General features: G+C 43.4%; 1 protein-coding gene across 1 annotated transcript in view; it reads left to right on the forward strand.

Moving 5' to 3' along the window:
- Positions 1-8,734: 8,734 nt before the first annotated feature.
- The window catches only part of DMC1 (DNA meiotic recombinase 1), a 41,171-nt gene continuing 33,446 nt past the window's right edge, over positions 8,735-16,459 (forward strand). The window contains exons 1-5 of the mRNA XM_029954448.1: positions 8,735-8,776; positions 10,163-10,246; positions 11,001-11,045; positions 11,930-12,076; positions 14,819-14,901. Coding sequence (XP_029810308.1) covers positions 10,196-10,246; positions 11,001-11,045; positions 11,930-12,076; positions 14,819-14,901 — 326 coding nt within the window. The 5' untranslated portion in view covers positions 8,735-8,776; positions 10,163-10,195. The remainder of the gene's footprint in view (positions 8,777-10,162; positions 10,247-11,000; positions 11,046-11,929; positions 12,077-14,818; positions 14,902-16,459) is intronic.

A 16,459-nucleotide genomic window follows, 5' to 3' on the forward strand; every position in this document is an offset into this window, starting at 1 on the left:
GCCAAAGTCAGGATTTCTTTTTTTTTTTTTAATGTTATTTATTATTGAGAGACAGAGCATGAGTGGGGGAGGAGCAGACACAGAGAGGGAGACACAGAATCCGAAGCAGGCTCCAGGCTCTGAGCTGTCAGCACAGAGCCCGACACGGGGCTCAAACTCATGAACCGCGAGATCATGACCTGAGCCGAAGTCGGTTGCTCAACCAACTAAGCCACCCGGGCGCCCCTGAACTTGTTCTCTTGAATGCAGAAAGGGAATGCCTGCCCAGCAGTAGATCATCAAGTGAGATAATTTATGCAATGTTCCTGGCACGGGGTATTTCACTTGGTAATTGTGACCAGCTACTGTTGTCATTGCTGTTAAAAAGTATACTCTTCTCCTGAGAACCAGGACATTTGGGCACTTGCCACGCACAAGGCAGGAAATGAGATAATCAGAGCTTTCTCATGCCTCCCCTGCCCACTCACCCAAATTACAGTCAGCTCTTTATTTGCAGTTTCTCTAAGGCCCACCTCTCTCCTATTTCTGGGCCTTTTGCCTGTCGCTGCTTTTGTACCTGCCAATCCCTTCTCCCTCTTCCCTATTAAGTCCCACCATCATTCACTGCTGCTCCTGCATCAAGACCCCATGTAGACATCGTCTTCTCCAGGAAGGCTTCCCTGATACACCACCAGCAAAGTTGGCACGTGTACCCCTCCTGTGTGCCTTTCGTGCACCTCCTTTATGGTAGCAGTTACCATAGCAGATGTACCTGCCTGTCTACCTACCTGTCTGACTGGCCCCCATGCAGAAAGAAGGTCTTCTGGTTTTCTGGAACCAGGGAAAACCGCATTGCTATCTCTCAGGACAATCCTTTGCCCAGTTGGAGGCCACGATCATCTCTGCACAGATGACTTCCAGAAATTATTGAGGTCTCATAACCATAAGCCTCTAGGGAAGTTCAAGATGAACAGACCTGGGGCACCTGGGTGGCTTAGTCAGTTAAGCATCCGGCTTTGGCTCAGGTCATGATCTCGCAGTTCGTGGGTTCGAGCCCCGCATCGGGCTCTGTGCGGACAGCTCAGAGCCTGGAGCCTGCTTCAGATTCTGTGTCTCCGTCTCTCTCTGACCCTCCCCTGCTCGCGCTGTCTCTGTCTCTCAAAAATAAATTTAAAAAACATTAAAAAAAAAAAAAGATGAAAAGACCTGTCTCTCTTTTTTATAAATATTAGAAGGAAAAATTATGGTGAGGAATTCTTTGCCCTTTATAAGGGGGAGGGGGTAAGCATTGGAGGGAACTGACATTTAAGAAGCGTTTACTGTAATGAATGAGTGATTGTGTAATACCCCAGTTCTGCCAGTCACGGTGTTGCTGAGGATCCGGTATTCTCAGCGTCGGAGAAAGGGAATTCAGATGGTAACTAGAAGAGATGAAGTCAAAATCCTACAGTCCTGATGTTGAAGTATGAATCGAGGAAGTATATTATGTTTAAAAACAAACCATTGCCTGAGTTGATTGAGGGGAGTGATGGTCAAAGAGGGGAGGGGAGGAAAGATGGACAGGATTACGAAGAAGCCTGAAGAAATTTTGGGGGTGATGGGTGTGTTCACTCTCTTCATGGTGGTGAAGCAGTCACAGGTACGGACCCATTTTAAATATGTGCACTTTCTTGTAGTCCCTTTCACCTCAATGAAGCTATTTAAAACAGAAACAAAAAACCCACTTCGTAACATTACCCACTGAAATGACCTGGAAATAAAAATTGCAGTAGCAGCAACCCAGACTGTGGTCTTGAAATACTGTTTGCACTGAAAAGATCCAGGGATCCTTGAAGAAATGTCTGGTTTCCGGTCTAGGAAAGGGCAATCATGAGATGAACACATAACATCTTGTCACACTAGACAATAAAGAAGCTACCAAAGATGAGAGTCTTTTCAGAAACAGTGAGAAGCCAGCTCAGAGAGGATCTCATTAGCTAAGGGTGGGACAGTTTAAGCATCTGTAATTATAATCATTGCCATGGGCCAGCGCATCAGACACATTTTCACATATAATCGTAATGTTACTTCAGAAAGATCAATGGCTAAGTAGGGACGGGCCTGGTTAGTACTTGGGTGGGAGAAAGATCAATTGGTAACCACTGAAGGATTCTAAAGAACCAATTCATTATTCTGAAAACCAATACATAGAGGGAAAAGTATTAGAATTTATTTTTAAAAAATTTTAATGTTTATTTAGTTTTGAGAAAGAGAGGCAGAACATGAGCAGGGGAGGGGCAGAGAGAGAGGGAGACAGAATCCGAAGCAGGCTCCAGACTCTGAGTTGTCAGCACAGAACCTGAAGTGGGGCTCGAACTCACAAACCCAGAAATCATGACCTGAGCCAAAGTTGGACGCTTAACCAACTGAGGCACCCAGGAGCCCCAAGGATCAGCATTTATCATGCTATTCCCGTACAAACTGTATGACCAGCCAACCAATTGTAGATGGAAAGTCCTTCTTTTAGAAATATTCCACTGAAGGCTAACAGACACATGAAAAGACACTCAACATCACTCATCATCAGGGAAATACAAATCAAAACACAATGCAATACCACCGCACACCTGCCAGAATGGCTAAAATTAACAACTCAGGAAACAACAGATGTTGGCGAGGATGCAGAGAAAGGGGAACCCTTTCGCGCTGCTGATGGGAATGCAAACTGGTGCAGCCACTTTAGAAAACAGTATGGAGGTTCCTCAAAAAATGAGAAATTTTAATTAAAATTTAAAAATTAAACTACCCTATGACCCAGCAATTGCACTACTAGGTATTTATCCAAAGGATATGAAAATGTTGATTCAAAGGGGTACATCCACCCCAATATTTACAGCAGTGGAATCGACAATAGCCTAATTATGGAAAGAGTCCAAATGTCCATTGATGGATAAAGAAGATATATGTATGTATATATCCATACATATATATCCATACAATGGAATATTACTTGGTGATCCAAAACAATGAAATCTTGCCATTTGCAACAACGTGGATGGAACTAAACTATATTCTGCTAAGTGAAATAAGTCAGAGAAAGACAAATATATGATTTGACTCATATGTGGAATTTAAGAAACAAAACAGATGAATATAGGGGAAGGAAAGCAAAAATAAGATAAAAACAGAGAGGGAGGCGAACCATAAAAGACTCTTAAATACAGAGGGTTGCTGGAGGGGTGGGGGGGGATGGGCTAAGAGGATGATGGGCATTAGGGAGGGCACTCGTTGGAAAGAGCACTGGGTGTTATATGTAAATGATTAATCACTAAATTCTACTTCTGAAGTAAATTATTACACTATATGTTAACTAACTTGGATTTAAATTTAAAAAAATATTCCACTTAATTAAAAAAGAGCAATAGAATTAAAATATCACCATTTTGCAACCCCTAACGAATTAATTGACCTAGGTTGATTAACAGCTTGTAACATCTCGAAAAGATAAAAAGCTGTTAAATGCCTCCTAATGATAGACCACCTACAAAATGATTGTTACCAAAAAACCAAACCTCGATCTGGTCTATACATCTAACTACTGTGCTCAGAAATACAGTGGACAGGGAAGCCTGTGACATCAGGGGATGCAATCAGCAAAATCCAGGCTCTGGAAAACTCCATTTTTAAAAATGATTCTGTATTTTGGGGGTCCTGGGTGGCTTGGTCAATTAAGCATCTGACTTCGGCTCAGGTCACGATCTCGTGGTTCTTGAGTTCGAGCCTCATATGGGGCTCTGTGCTGACAGCTCAGAGCCTGGAGCCTGCTTCAGATTCTGTTTCCCTTGCTCTCTGCCCCTCCCCTGCTCACACTTTCTCTCTCTCTCTCTCAAAAATAAACATTAAAAAAATTTTTAATAAAAATGATTCCACTAAAAAAATAAGTCACAAGGGAAAAGAAGGAAATCTATAGAATTACCAAAAAGGAACAAAAGGCATCAATCAGTTGCAACATGTAGAAATTTTTTATCTGAGCTGAAACAACTTTAAACAATATATGACACTAATGAGACAACAATGTTTGCTGCATGTATATTTGATATTAAAAGTTACTATTTTTTAGGTGTGCTAATGGTATTGTGGTTATGTTTTATTTTATTTTAAAAAAATTTTTTTAATGTTTTATTTACTTTTGATACAGAGAGAGATAGAGCATGAGAGGGGAAGGGGCAGAGAGAGAAGGAGACACAGAACTGGAAGCAGGCTCCAGGCTCTGAGCTAGCTGTCAGCACAGAGCCTGACGCGGGGCTCGAACCCACGAACGTGAGATCTGACCTGAGCCGAAGTCGGAGGCTTAACCGACTGAGCCACCCAGGCACCCCGTTGTGGTTATGTTTTAAAAGATACATACTTATCTTTAGAGATACATACTGAAATATTTACAGATGAAATTATATGATATATAAAATTTACTTCAAGATAAGTAGGGATTGAGGCACCTGGGATGGCTCAGTCAGGTAAATGTCCAACTTCGGCTCAGGTCATGACCTCATAGTTGATGAATTTGAGCCTCGCATTTGGGATCTCTGCTGTCAGCATGGGCCCACTTGGGATCCTCGGTCCCCTTCCCTCTCTCTTTCAGGAATAAATAGACATTAAAAATAATAAGATATGAGAGGGAGTAAGTGGATGGAGTTATAAGTGAAATAAGATTGGCCATGTGTTAAAAGTTGTTGAAGCTGGGTGATGGAAATATATTATTTTCCCTTTGTATATATTAGAAATTATCCATAATAAAACAGTTATAGGAATTTACTATGAACTAAATCATTTTTTTGAGATTTTATTTTTAAGTAATTTCTATACCCAATGTGGGGCTCCAACTCACAACACTGAGATCAAGAGTCTCACGCTCTCCCAACTGAACCCATGTGACCCTGAGCTAAACACTTTTAAGCATATTTTCACACATTATTTTATTGTCTTCTCACTCTAGCCGTGTGAGTGAGGCACAATTTTCCCCATCTTCAGGAGGTCTTTCTTGGTGGAAGTCGCCCCCAGCTTTGATGTATACAGTCTTCTCCTAGGTACACATTCTCCTTGCCGCCTCTCTTTCTGTTCACTCCTTCAAGCCATTCTTCACACAGCAGCCCAAATGCTTCAAGTGTATTATTTTTTTAATGTTTTATTTATTTTTGATACAGAGAGAGACAGAGCATGAGAGGGGGAGGGGCAGAGAGAGAAGGAGACACAGAACCGGAAGCAGACTCCAGGCTCTGAGCTAGCTGCCAGCACAGAGCCTGACGCGGGGCTCGAACCCACGAACGTGAGATCTGATCTGAGCCGAAGTCGGAGGCTTAACCGACTGAGCCACCCAGGCGCCCCTCAGGTGTGTTAATTTAATTCTCACAACCCAGTACTATTATCATTGTTGGTTTTCAGATGAGGAAATTGAAGCACAGACGTTAACTTCCCCAAGACTACACTGCTAGTAAATGGCTGAGCTGTCCTATGTTAAGTCTGGCTTAACCATGCTTAAACATGCTCCTATAAATGAAAACAAAATCACATATGAATATACGGGGTCCTCCATATACCGGTTTAGTGTATTGGTTAAGAGCATGGACACGGGGGCCAGGCTTTGAGCCTTGAGCAAGTTCCTTAACCTTGTGATGTCTTGGGGCCCCTGGGTGGCTCAGTCCGTTAAACCTCCGACTTCGGCTCAGGTCAGATCTCACGATCCTGGGTTCGAGCCCCGCGTCAGGCTCTGTGCTGACAGCTAGCTCAGAGCCTGGAGCCTGCTTCCGGTTCTGTGTCTCCTTCTCTCTCTGCCCCTCCCCCTCTCATGCTCGCGCTCTCTCTCTCTCTCTCTCTCTCTCTCTATCAAAAATAAATAAAAACATTAAAACAAACAAACAAAAAAAAACCTTGTGATGTCTCAGTGTCTTCATCTGTCAATAGGGGGAATAATAGTCCCTATCTCATGGTGGCTTTGTGACAAGTGGTTGCATTAATCTGTGGACAGGAGTGAGTGCTAGGAGTGTTGGCCGTTATCAGACATTACCTTTAGCTAAATACTAACCAATCTATAGCCCCCATTAGGGTTTGTATCTTGTTTGTTGTTGAAACCCAACACTTAGCACAGTACAGTGTCTGACAAATAGTAGGGATTCAAGAAACATCTTTTGGATGCAGTATGTTTAAGGGGAGATGTGCCCAGTGAAATTCTTTTTTGGTGCGATGATCTTTCATGTAGTTCTCTGCTAAAGCATTTCTCATATTTGAGCTCTTGAAACGCCAAGAGCATATATTCCACAGGCACCAGTTTGAGGAAACCTAACTGCAGACCGCGGATCATCTGCCTTTATTTGATTACAAGGCAGTTGTCCACACAGGGGCACTAAAGTGTAGTCCTTTAAAATTCAGGTAATCCCACTGCCTGGTTTTTGTTGTTGTTAGAATACCATAAAAATGACACAAATTTTAAAAATTCTGAAAAGAATTTGGGGACTCACTGAGGGACTTGAGACTTTGGGAAAGCTTCTTGACACAATTGCTAATTAGTTACTAATTGATACAAAGGCTCTGGCTTGCCATACTCTGAACCTAAAATAGGAAAGTAGCATTTTGCCATCCAGTATTTTTTTTAATGTAGTCGTTTTTATAAGTCTTTTACGGCTTCTGAGTTTTGTGTTCTATTTAAAAAGAGTTTTCTTATTCTGAGATAATAAAAAAAAGTCTCATTTTCTTCTAGCACTTTTATTATATTCAGATTTAATTTTTTTTTGATCCATCTGGCATTTATCTTGGTATAAGGTGTGAAGTATGGTTCCAATTTTATTTCTCCTCCAGATGGTTACCTAGCTGTTCTAACACCATTCACTGAATTCATCATCTCCCCGCTGATTTGAAATACCACTGTCATCATATTCAAAATTTTTAGATGATATGAAAGGCTATCTTTTTTTCTTGTCCTGATTTGAGTGGAAAAGTCTTAAGCGCACTTTTAAACTGCCCTACGTTTTTGGTTGAAACAATTTGTCTTAAGTTGCACACAACCATCAATATCTATCCAAACATGATTTTTATCCTCATTTCCTGAATTTGTCATTACCAAGCTCATTTCAGTTTCTTTCGTTAAGTGTTCTGCACACAACCTTCAAATATTATGAACATTTCTCTCTCCCAGCTGTCACTACACCAAACCACATATGTTCTATTTCCCTAAATCATCTTGCTGTGCTCTTTGCAGCTCTCCCTTCCACTCGATGTCCTCACCTAACAAGTCGCTCAGAAGTTCCCCAAATTATTTCAGGTGAGGTCGCAGCGTGAAAGCCTATTGTCCCTCTCCAGTTCATCCCCAAATAGGGCATTGATTTCCATTTGCCACCAAGGATAGGCTGCGTTTCTGGAAAATAAGATTCAGGAGAGCTGTGGTAGCTATGTGTTGGCCCTTTAAACAATCCACTCTGGGGGGATGAAATGTCCTACAAAATGCCAACTGCTATTGTGGGGGGAAAAAAAATTTTTTTTCCTATTTATTCCAGCGAGATGATTCAGACGCTGAAGAAAAAAGGTCGCCCTGTACTAGGTCTTGAACTCCAAGAACTGTTTGCACAGCTATTCATCAGAGCCTCCACCTCAACAGATGTTCTTGCGAATGTTTCATGACTCTTGTCAACAGTCAGTCACCATCTAAGGGGAGGAAGAGGACGCCGCCAGAGACGGCTGTGCTGGCAAGAAGGCGGGCCTACGATTTCTATTTAAAAGCTGGACCGAAATATGTCTGGCTGCTGTTGTCTATGTAACATGGCAAGTCAAGTCGCAGAAAACGTCCCCTCCATCCTGAATGGGCCTTGGGGGCCTCACAGACTAGAGAGTGTCGCAGAGGAGAGATTAGGAAGGCAGAGGCATTGGTGAAGACGCCATGTTCGACCTCCCTCCTAACCAAGGGTCCCCAAGAAGATAAGAGTTTTGCTTGGCACCTGTCGCCGCGCGTCAGCCACCTCCGCTGAGCACCCCTCCCCGCCTTGGTTTGCCACCTCATGACCCTTTCCCAGAGGCCTCTCTCCAGCTCAGAACAACCCGCACCTTAGAACCCTTTTTTTTTTTTAATGTTTTATTTATTTTTGAGACAGAGAGAGACAGCGTGAGCAGGGGAGGGTCAGAGAGAGGGAGACACAGAATCCGAAGCAGGCTCCAGGCTCTGAGCTAGCGGTCAGCACAGAGCCTGACGCGGGGCTCGAACCCACGAACCGTGAGATCATGACCTGAGCCGAAGCTGGACGCTCAACCGACTGAGCCACCCAGGCGCCCCTAGAACCCTTTTTCCTGTCAGCAGCCTGTCTTCTCAGCGCCCACCTCAGTGCCCCCTAAATTTCTACGCGTGTCCTCCGTGCCCCCACTTTGGAGGCCTCTCCCTGACTTCGGCATCTCCCTCAGCTCAAGGGAGCCCCTCTCCTCAGCACATTTTCTCCGCCTCAGAAGCTCTCCCTCACCCTAGAGAGCCACCCGGAGAGGCTCCTTTGGTAGTTGCTCGTAGCTCCTCCTCCCTCATGCCTGCCCCGCCCCATTCCCCGCCCACTGTGGGCCTTCCCTCCGCCCCCTCGCTCTCTGCCCCCTGCCTCAGTCCCAGTCTCGTCCGGGGACCCGCCCACCTCGCGCTCCGCCCCGCCTCCCTCCCGGGCCCGCCCCACTGTGGGCCCGCCCCCTCCGTCTCCGCACCGACCCGCCCACGCCGGACCTGCGCCCAAACTGTTGTCGGTTGACGCAGAGCCTCCTGGTCAGCCACGCGCGAGCTGTCTCCGCGTTCGGCTTCCGGGTTAGAATCCCTGAGGACTGGAAGGCCCGGGCGGGGGGCGGAAGGGATTCACCTTGAAAACCTCGGGGAGACTGTGGGTACGAGAGGGGTTTGTGGCAAAAAAAAAAAAAAAAAAGGGTAAGCGTGTGAAGAATCTGAGGGGAAACCCAAGGGTCAGTGTCTTTGGTGGTGCTTGGTGGTCGTCGCTGGGCCCCGGGCTAGTGACTTTGTACGTCCCGTCCCCACCCTGGGAGGTGTCCGGAAAATGCCCGAGGGCAGCGCGGGGTGTGGACCACGCTCCGCTCCCCCGAAATGACGCCAAGACAGTGTCAGGGAGTCCCGCTTTAGCCTCCAGCTCTTCAGCGCATCGTGGCCCCTCGAGAAAGAACTATCTTTTCGTTTTATCGAGGGGACAAGAAACGGACGATTTTGTTTTTCTTCAATGAGGAAAGTCCATGTGAATTTGGGGTAATCGTTTCCATGATTATGTACCCGGGGACAGTATTCCAGAAGATTCCACTTACATTGTGTCCTCTCTGCCTCAGCTATGTTGCTGTCTAGAGGTATGAGGTGACAGCAATCATACGTCCACCTGCGTAGTTCGTTCCCCTTCAGCTGGACCCCACCCGCGACTTTGATTGGAAGCCGGAAGAGGCAATAGACCAAGACAACGGAGTACTTGGACCCCATTGTATTCCAGTCATGCCTTGTAGATCCTGAGATCTTACAAATGCCACAGTGTTAGAGACTCCATTGATCTGCTTATTGGTCCTCATACTATCTTAAGATTGGGTATCCACCATCATTTTAAATCTTAAAAATCATCATGAAACTAGTAAATAGGATAAAACAAAATGTATCCAATGCTTTATGCAAGAAATATGTTGCAAGAGATCCCATTCATAATTAGGAAGCAGGAAGGCATTCATCATGTATGAGAAAAATAAAACCTATTGGTTGAGGGTACACTAAATTCTAGGGGCCCAGGAAGATAGAGGAAGAACGACAGAAGGTCCAAATTCTTAGAGCATCGTTAACACAAACAGAAAGGCTAAGTAGCCGTGTGCAATCCTAATAGCACCCCAAGAAAACCTAAAAGATTTTATCAGACAGTCATGATATCTGTGGTATAGGGAATCAAAAGAAGAGGAAAAAGTTACCAGTTTTGAGGAAAAAGAGAAGGAACAAAGTCCCCCGCCTTTGCATACAGACACCCACAAAAGCAATCATGTCACATGCCCAGCAGAAAGACCGCAGGCCAGCCCAATCGTTCCAAACTAAATGTTTCCCTCATTGCTCCTCTGGTCCTTGGTGACTTTGAAATGAAATCAAGGAGGTCTTTGGCCGCAGACTTTTGTACCGTCTGATCTATGACCACATCTTAAATAATATTCCTTCTTTTGCCAGAACGGATTCTTTTTCTGCTGCTCACCTCTCACTATGAAGGAGGATCAGGTTGTGCTGGAAGAGCCAGGATTCCAAGATGAAGAGGTATATGGCTAGAATGTCGAAACATTGTAGACATTCAGTCATTCCACAAAAATGAAGTTCCTTCTCTGTTAGATATTATTTTTAGCAACCAAGAGTGGAGAGAAAGCATAGTTCTAGGGAGAGGCAATATTACAAATACGTAACAACTTGTCCGGCAAGGGATGCTAAGATTAGCTACTTAGCAGCTAGCAGGAAAGTGTTTTAATACCCAGCAACTGGTATGGCCATCATGCGTGCTGGTACCGAATAGCAGAGGAAGGAGTTCAAGGCCTGATGAGACAAAAAGCTGAAAAGACATATTTTAAAATAGGGTAAATATTGTTCCTCTCCTTTGTGTTAAGTCCTTTCAATGTTGGTGCATCTTTTTTTTTAATTTTTAAAAAATGTTTTGTTTATTCTTAAGGGAGAAAAAGAGCATGAGTGGGTGAAGGGCAGAGCAAGAGAGGGAGACACAGAATCTGAAGCAGTCTCTGAGCTGTCAGCACAGAGCCCGATGCGGGGCTTGAACTCACAAACCGTGAGATAATGACCTAAGCCGAAGTCAGACGCTTAATTGACTGAGCTGGGCAGGCGCCCCTGTTGGTGCATCTTCTAAGCCAACAGCGATGTGTTTGAAAAAAGCATTATTGATCCCACCTCAATCTGTCTAGAGAAGTGAAATTTCAGAATGACTGCTAATACTGAATTAACTCTTGATACAACTGAATATGACGAATCAAAGCTCAATTTTTTTTTTCTGTTCCATCTCCTTCAGGAATCTCTGTTTCAAGACATTGACCTGTTACAAAAACATGGAATTGTAAGTATTTTTTTCAATGCTGCGTGAAATCGTCCAGTTTAGGGTTTCTCAGCTTTGCCCCTATTGGACCTATGGGACTGGGCAGTTCTTTGTTGTGGGGGTTGTCCTGTGCATCATACAGTGTTCCTAGCTCCTGACCACTCACTACATGCCGGTAGCAGCCCTCTAGTTATGACAACCAAAACTGTCACCAGACATTGTCATATGTCCCACGGGGGCAAAATGGACCCCAGCTGAGAAGCCCTGGTCCAACTGGAGGTGTCCAGAGCTATCCACCCCTGTTTTCATCAACGGAAAATTCAGTTCTGTGGCAGGTGATTGGAGAAAATAAATGATGAGGACAGAAATCAGACTTTGAGTAACTAGATGCATTTCAACAGCAGTTCATTGGTAGTACAACTTCTCTGACATTTTCTTTCGAAGCCCTCACATTTCATCTCTTTCAGTTGGATTGAGAAAATAGGAGCAAGAGAGAATCCTGGTCCTTGGGCGATGTAGCTATTTGCATTCCCCAAGGGGAGAGGGAAAAAATTTAATTTTAAAAAGAACATATTCATAATGAAGTTCTCTAGAAGGAAAGAGCCGAACTGAGGGGGCGAACGTGTGATACATTTGCTAGCTTTTCTACCAACAGACTTTTCTTTTGAATTCCTTGTTACATTGCCACGGTCTCACTAACATTCTTGGGAAATCAGGGCACAGCCAGAACATTTGGCAGCATGCTGGGTATGTTCTACTCAGATATTTCCAGAACATTTGGCTACATGGTGGGTGGGTTCCACCTGGCTGCTTGTATATAATTGGCATCGTGGTGGAAGGAGATGGACACAAAGGCACATGACATAGTATTTGCCAATCTGCCGCATCCATTCTTTTATTTACAGAATGTGGCTGACATTAAGAAACTGAAGTCAGTAGGAATCTGCACCGTCAAAGGGATACAAATGACAACAAGAAGAGCGCTGTGCAATGTCAAAGGGCTCTCAGAAGCAAAAGTGGACAAGATTAAAGAGGCAGCCAACAAACTCATTGTAAGCAAACTCAATCCTTTGTTGTTTTAGCTTAGAAGGGCCCTGTGAGGGGCGCCTGGCTCGGTCGCTTAAGTGTCTGATGCTTGATCTCAGTTCCGCTCTTGATCTTAGCTCAGGTCTTCATCTCAGTGTCAAAAGTTCGGGATCAGGTCAGCTGTGAAGCCTACTTAAAAAAAAAAAAAAAAAGGAAGGGCCTGTGACACTGTATAGCCCTTCCCATTAAATGCTGGAAACTTCTGGGGCACCTGAGTGGCTCAGTTGGTTAAGTGTCCGACTTCAGCTCAAGTCGTGGATTTGCATTTTGTGAGTTGGAGCCCCCGTTGTCAGGCTCTGTGCTGACAGCTCAGAGCCTGGAGCCTGCTTCATATTCTTTCTCCCTCTCTCTCTACCCCTCCCATACTCGCAGTCTGTCTCTCTCTTTCTCAAACAGAAATAAAGATTAAAAAAATTTTTTTAAATGCTAGAAACTTCCTGTAGATCACAATCTATTATACTCTTCATGTTAACTTTTTATCACTTCAGTTTCAAAGCAACAAGTAATTTCTGACAGATTGAGACAGGAGTTAAGAGACTTCAATGCTATAAAGGCAGTTATTTTTATTAAAACTTGTTTTTGCTCTCCTTTTATATTAATTTTTTTCCCTTTCTGTTTCTCTGTTTTAACACCTCTTTGTTTCTGCTTAGTCTCCTCTATTTGGTGGGGGCAAAGCACTCAGCACCAAAGAAATTGCTCTCTCCTGGTATAGGCCAGTTGGTAAGAGGGCACTGGGTTAGAGGAAGACTAACAGTGTGGGTTTACGTGGATACCGTTGAGATAAATATGACCCAAAAAACGCTCAGTGAGGCAGATGAGCTAAAGCGAGCTGAACTCGTTCCTTGTAGCCAGCCACCCACAGACCGTGAGAGCCCCATGCAGCTGAGGGGCTCCAGGCAGAAACATATGCCTTTGGCCCAATCTTTTGTGTAGAACTTTTGGGGGCTGACAGAGGCACTTACTCCAGAAACAGGAATGTGCAGGAAGATAGTCACCAAGTCTTGTTTCGGAAGAACAAGGCTCTCCGTGTCTACACGGGTATATAAGGGGCTCATTCCCAGCGAGTCCTAGAAGCTGTCTTCACTGACAGCCATTTGGTCTCTTTCCCTGGGGGCCGTTGAGGCGTTAGAGTGATGATGGTGGCAGTGTGGTCCTGAACTTGGAGAGGACCTAAGTGAACTGCGCTGCACCCAGCTCAGGTGCTCTAACTTCTGAGTGAACTGGGGCGGTATACTCAGGGGTCAATTCCACAGCTGCCCTGGAGCAGTCCCCAGGGTCTGGGAAACCACCACTCCATAGCTCCTAGGCCCTAGTCTTCTTGTGTTTGCAAACCAAACCCCTTATGAAAGGAAAGAACCCCTCTCCTTTTAGGAAGGAGTCCACTGCTGTGGACTGCGGATTCTGTGGACTACCCAGAGTCTGCATCCTTTCTTAACTAAAGCTGTTTATTCTTAGGGATTTGAGAGGTAGAAGGAGAGAGAGAGAGAGAGAGAGAGAGAGAGAGAGAGAGAGAGAGAGAGAGAGGGAAGAAAAATTCATAGTACAGTGGTTCCAGACATTGGTGTGTATCAGAATAACCTGGAATGGCCAATAAAGACATAGGCTTAGACTCATTGAAATAGGATAGGGCCTGGGCTTTTTTACATCCCCCTGAAGTTCTCCAAAGTTTGAGAACCACTGTCATAGTATAAAACATAGAGGAAAATACATCAGACCATGTCCTTAGCGCACATCAGGGCCTATTCTCACTAGTTCTACTGCAGCATCAGCTATTGCTCATTAATTCAGCAGATTAGTAGTATTCCTACCATGTGAAAGATACTGTCTCCTGAATAGTGAAAACTAAAATTTCTGTGCTCCTTGAAATTTGCCAAGCTGGGGGAAAATGATGCCATTCAATGAAATCTGTGGAATCATTTAGTAAAATAGCATTCTGCTTTATGCCATAAATATACTCCATTTAAACTTTCTCTACCCTACTAGAGAGACAGTTTCCTTATCCCAATTTGATCCAAAACAGGAAATTCAAGTATAGTAAGAATAAATAGTTTACTCCAAATCATATACTAGCAAATATTAGAGCCATATTTTGTTTTTCTTAAATTTTTATTTAGTTATTTTGAGAGTTTATTCATTTTGAGAGAGAGAGAGAGAGAGATCAGGGGAGGGGCAGAGAGAGAGAGGGAGAGAGAAAATCCCAAACTAACTCTCAGAATAGTGCCTGATGCAGGGCTTGATCTCACAACTGTGAGATCATACCTGAGCCAAAATCAAGAGTTGAATGCCCAGCTGATGAGCCAACCAGGTGCCTGAGACATATTTTGAACCTAAATAGGGTAGCTCCAGAGTCTGTTCTTTTTTTTTTTTTTTAATTTTTAATTTGAGAGAGAGAGAGTGCTAGTGGGGGTGAGGGGCAGAGAGAGAGAGAGAGAGAGAGAATCTTAAGCAGGTTCCAACACTCAGTGAGGAGCCCCACTCGGGGCTTGATCCACAACCCTGGGATCATGACCTGAGCTGAAATCAAGAGTCAGATGCTCAACCGACTGAGCCACCCAGGGGCCCCCAGAGCCTGTTTTCTTAACTATGGTCTTGTGTTGCCTTCAGAGACAAATGAACTGTAGCTTATATCAAATGATGACTCTGATAATCAAGTGAACCATTTCTGGCAGCGTAGACCCTTTTGAACGTCTCCTTTTGTCTTTCTGTAGGAACCAGGATTCTTGACTGCCTTTGAGTATAGCGAGAAGAGAAAAATGGTTTTCCACATTACCACCGGGAGCCAGGAATTTGAGTGTGTATCTCATATTTTTTACAACTACTAGACACAATCTTTGGAATATTGTATTTCTTGAGTTTGTTAGAAATAGCTTCTTTTTTTGAAGTAGGCTTTTTTCCTCCTGAAAAGCTACTGAAGCAAACAAATTCCAGATGATTTGTAGAAGCAGGATTAAATTTCTTACAAGGAATTCAGGTCCAAATTATTAGTTTTTGAATCAGCTTGTATTTTAAAAAACCACTTTGAAAATCAGTTTAGCTTCTCATTTCCTTTTCTTCTTGTTGATAAAGGAAATTCCATTTCCCTTTTGGTTTTATTTAAAAGTTACACTGATATTTTAGAAGAAATAATCCAGGGTTGTTTTTGTTCTTTAGCATCAGCAGTTTTAACTTCCCCTTTAACTTACTATCTCATGATTCCTGAGATGTAGTCATCATTTTCTTAATGCAAGTTGAGTCGAATGTGTTTTTCCCCCTACCTTACTAGGCAGAATTACTAATTCAAAAATTAGATGAGTGGCCAAGAGTGATTTGAACAAAAGCAGTATTTCCACAAAGTATTCCTCAAAACCCTGGCCTCACAAGATACTCCCAAGAAGAAAGGATTTCATAGTCAAATATTGCATCCAATTGAATGTCTACTAGGCAACTCAGGCTTCACAGATCCAAATCCAATCTTCTGATATCTTCCCTGGATCTATACCTCTGAAAGCCTCCCTCATCTCAGATCTGCCTCTTTTCTGACCCTCAGAACTAAAATCTTGGCGTCATCCTTGGTGCCGTGTATTTTTGCTCTCACACCCTGACTCTTCCTCATTAACAGATCCTGTCTGCTCTGCCTTCAACAAACCACCCAGTTTCTTCAGCAAGTAAATTATGAGGAATCAAAAAAGAGATGAAGTCAGGGAGAAGACCTAGAGATTAAAAGGGATTTAAAAGACCTTTTACCTAATCCCAATATGTGGGTTTTATTTGGTTCCTGATTCAAGCACTCTGTAAAAAATAAGATATGTATGAGATGGTTGGAAAATCTCTTACTAGATAGCTGATATTAAGGAGTTACTACTTTTTTAGGTAATAATGGTACTGTGGTTATGTTAAGAATAAGAGTATTCATCTTATAGAGATCCCTACTGAAATATTTAGGATTAAATGATATGTTGCCTAGTATCTGCTTAAAATAATGTAAAAAGAGAGGGGAGTGGTTGAAGGTTTACATGAAAAAACATTGACCATGAGTTCATAGTTGGTAATAGTTGGAGCTAAGTGATGGGTACATGATGGCTTATTATTATACTGTTTTTGTCTACTTTAGTTTATGTTTGAAACTTTCCATAATAATGTTTATACATTTGTGTGTGTCTGTGTGTCTGTGTGTGTGTGTGTGTGTGTACAGGAAAAAAGAGGAAATATGAATTCTCACTACCTCCTCCACTCTTACCGTACTGGTTTAAACTGCCTGTTAATATCTCCTCTGGAGTATTACAATAACTTCTAACCTCTCTCAGATCATTCAGGAGCCCAAATGATCCCTTTAAAACTTGGGTCAGATCATAACACTTCTCTGCCCAAAA

This window comes from Suricata suricatta, chromosome 10 (assembly GCF_006229205.1).
Source record: "Suricata suricatta isolate VVHF042 chromosome 10, meerkat_22Aug2017_6uvM2_HiC, whole genome shotgun sequence".
NCBI classification, from domain to species: Eukaryota; Metazoa; Chordata; class Mammalia; order Carnivora; family Herpestidae; genus Suricata; species Suricata suricatta.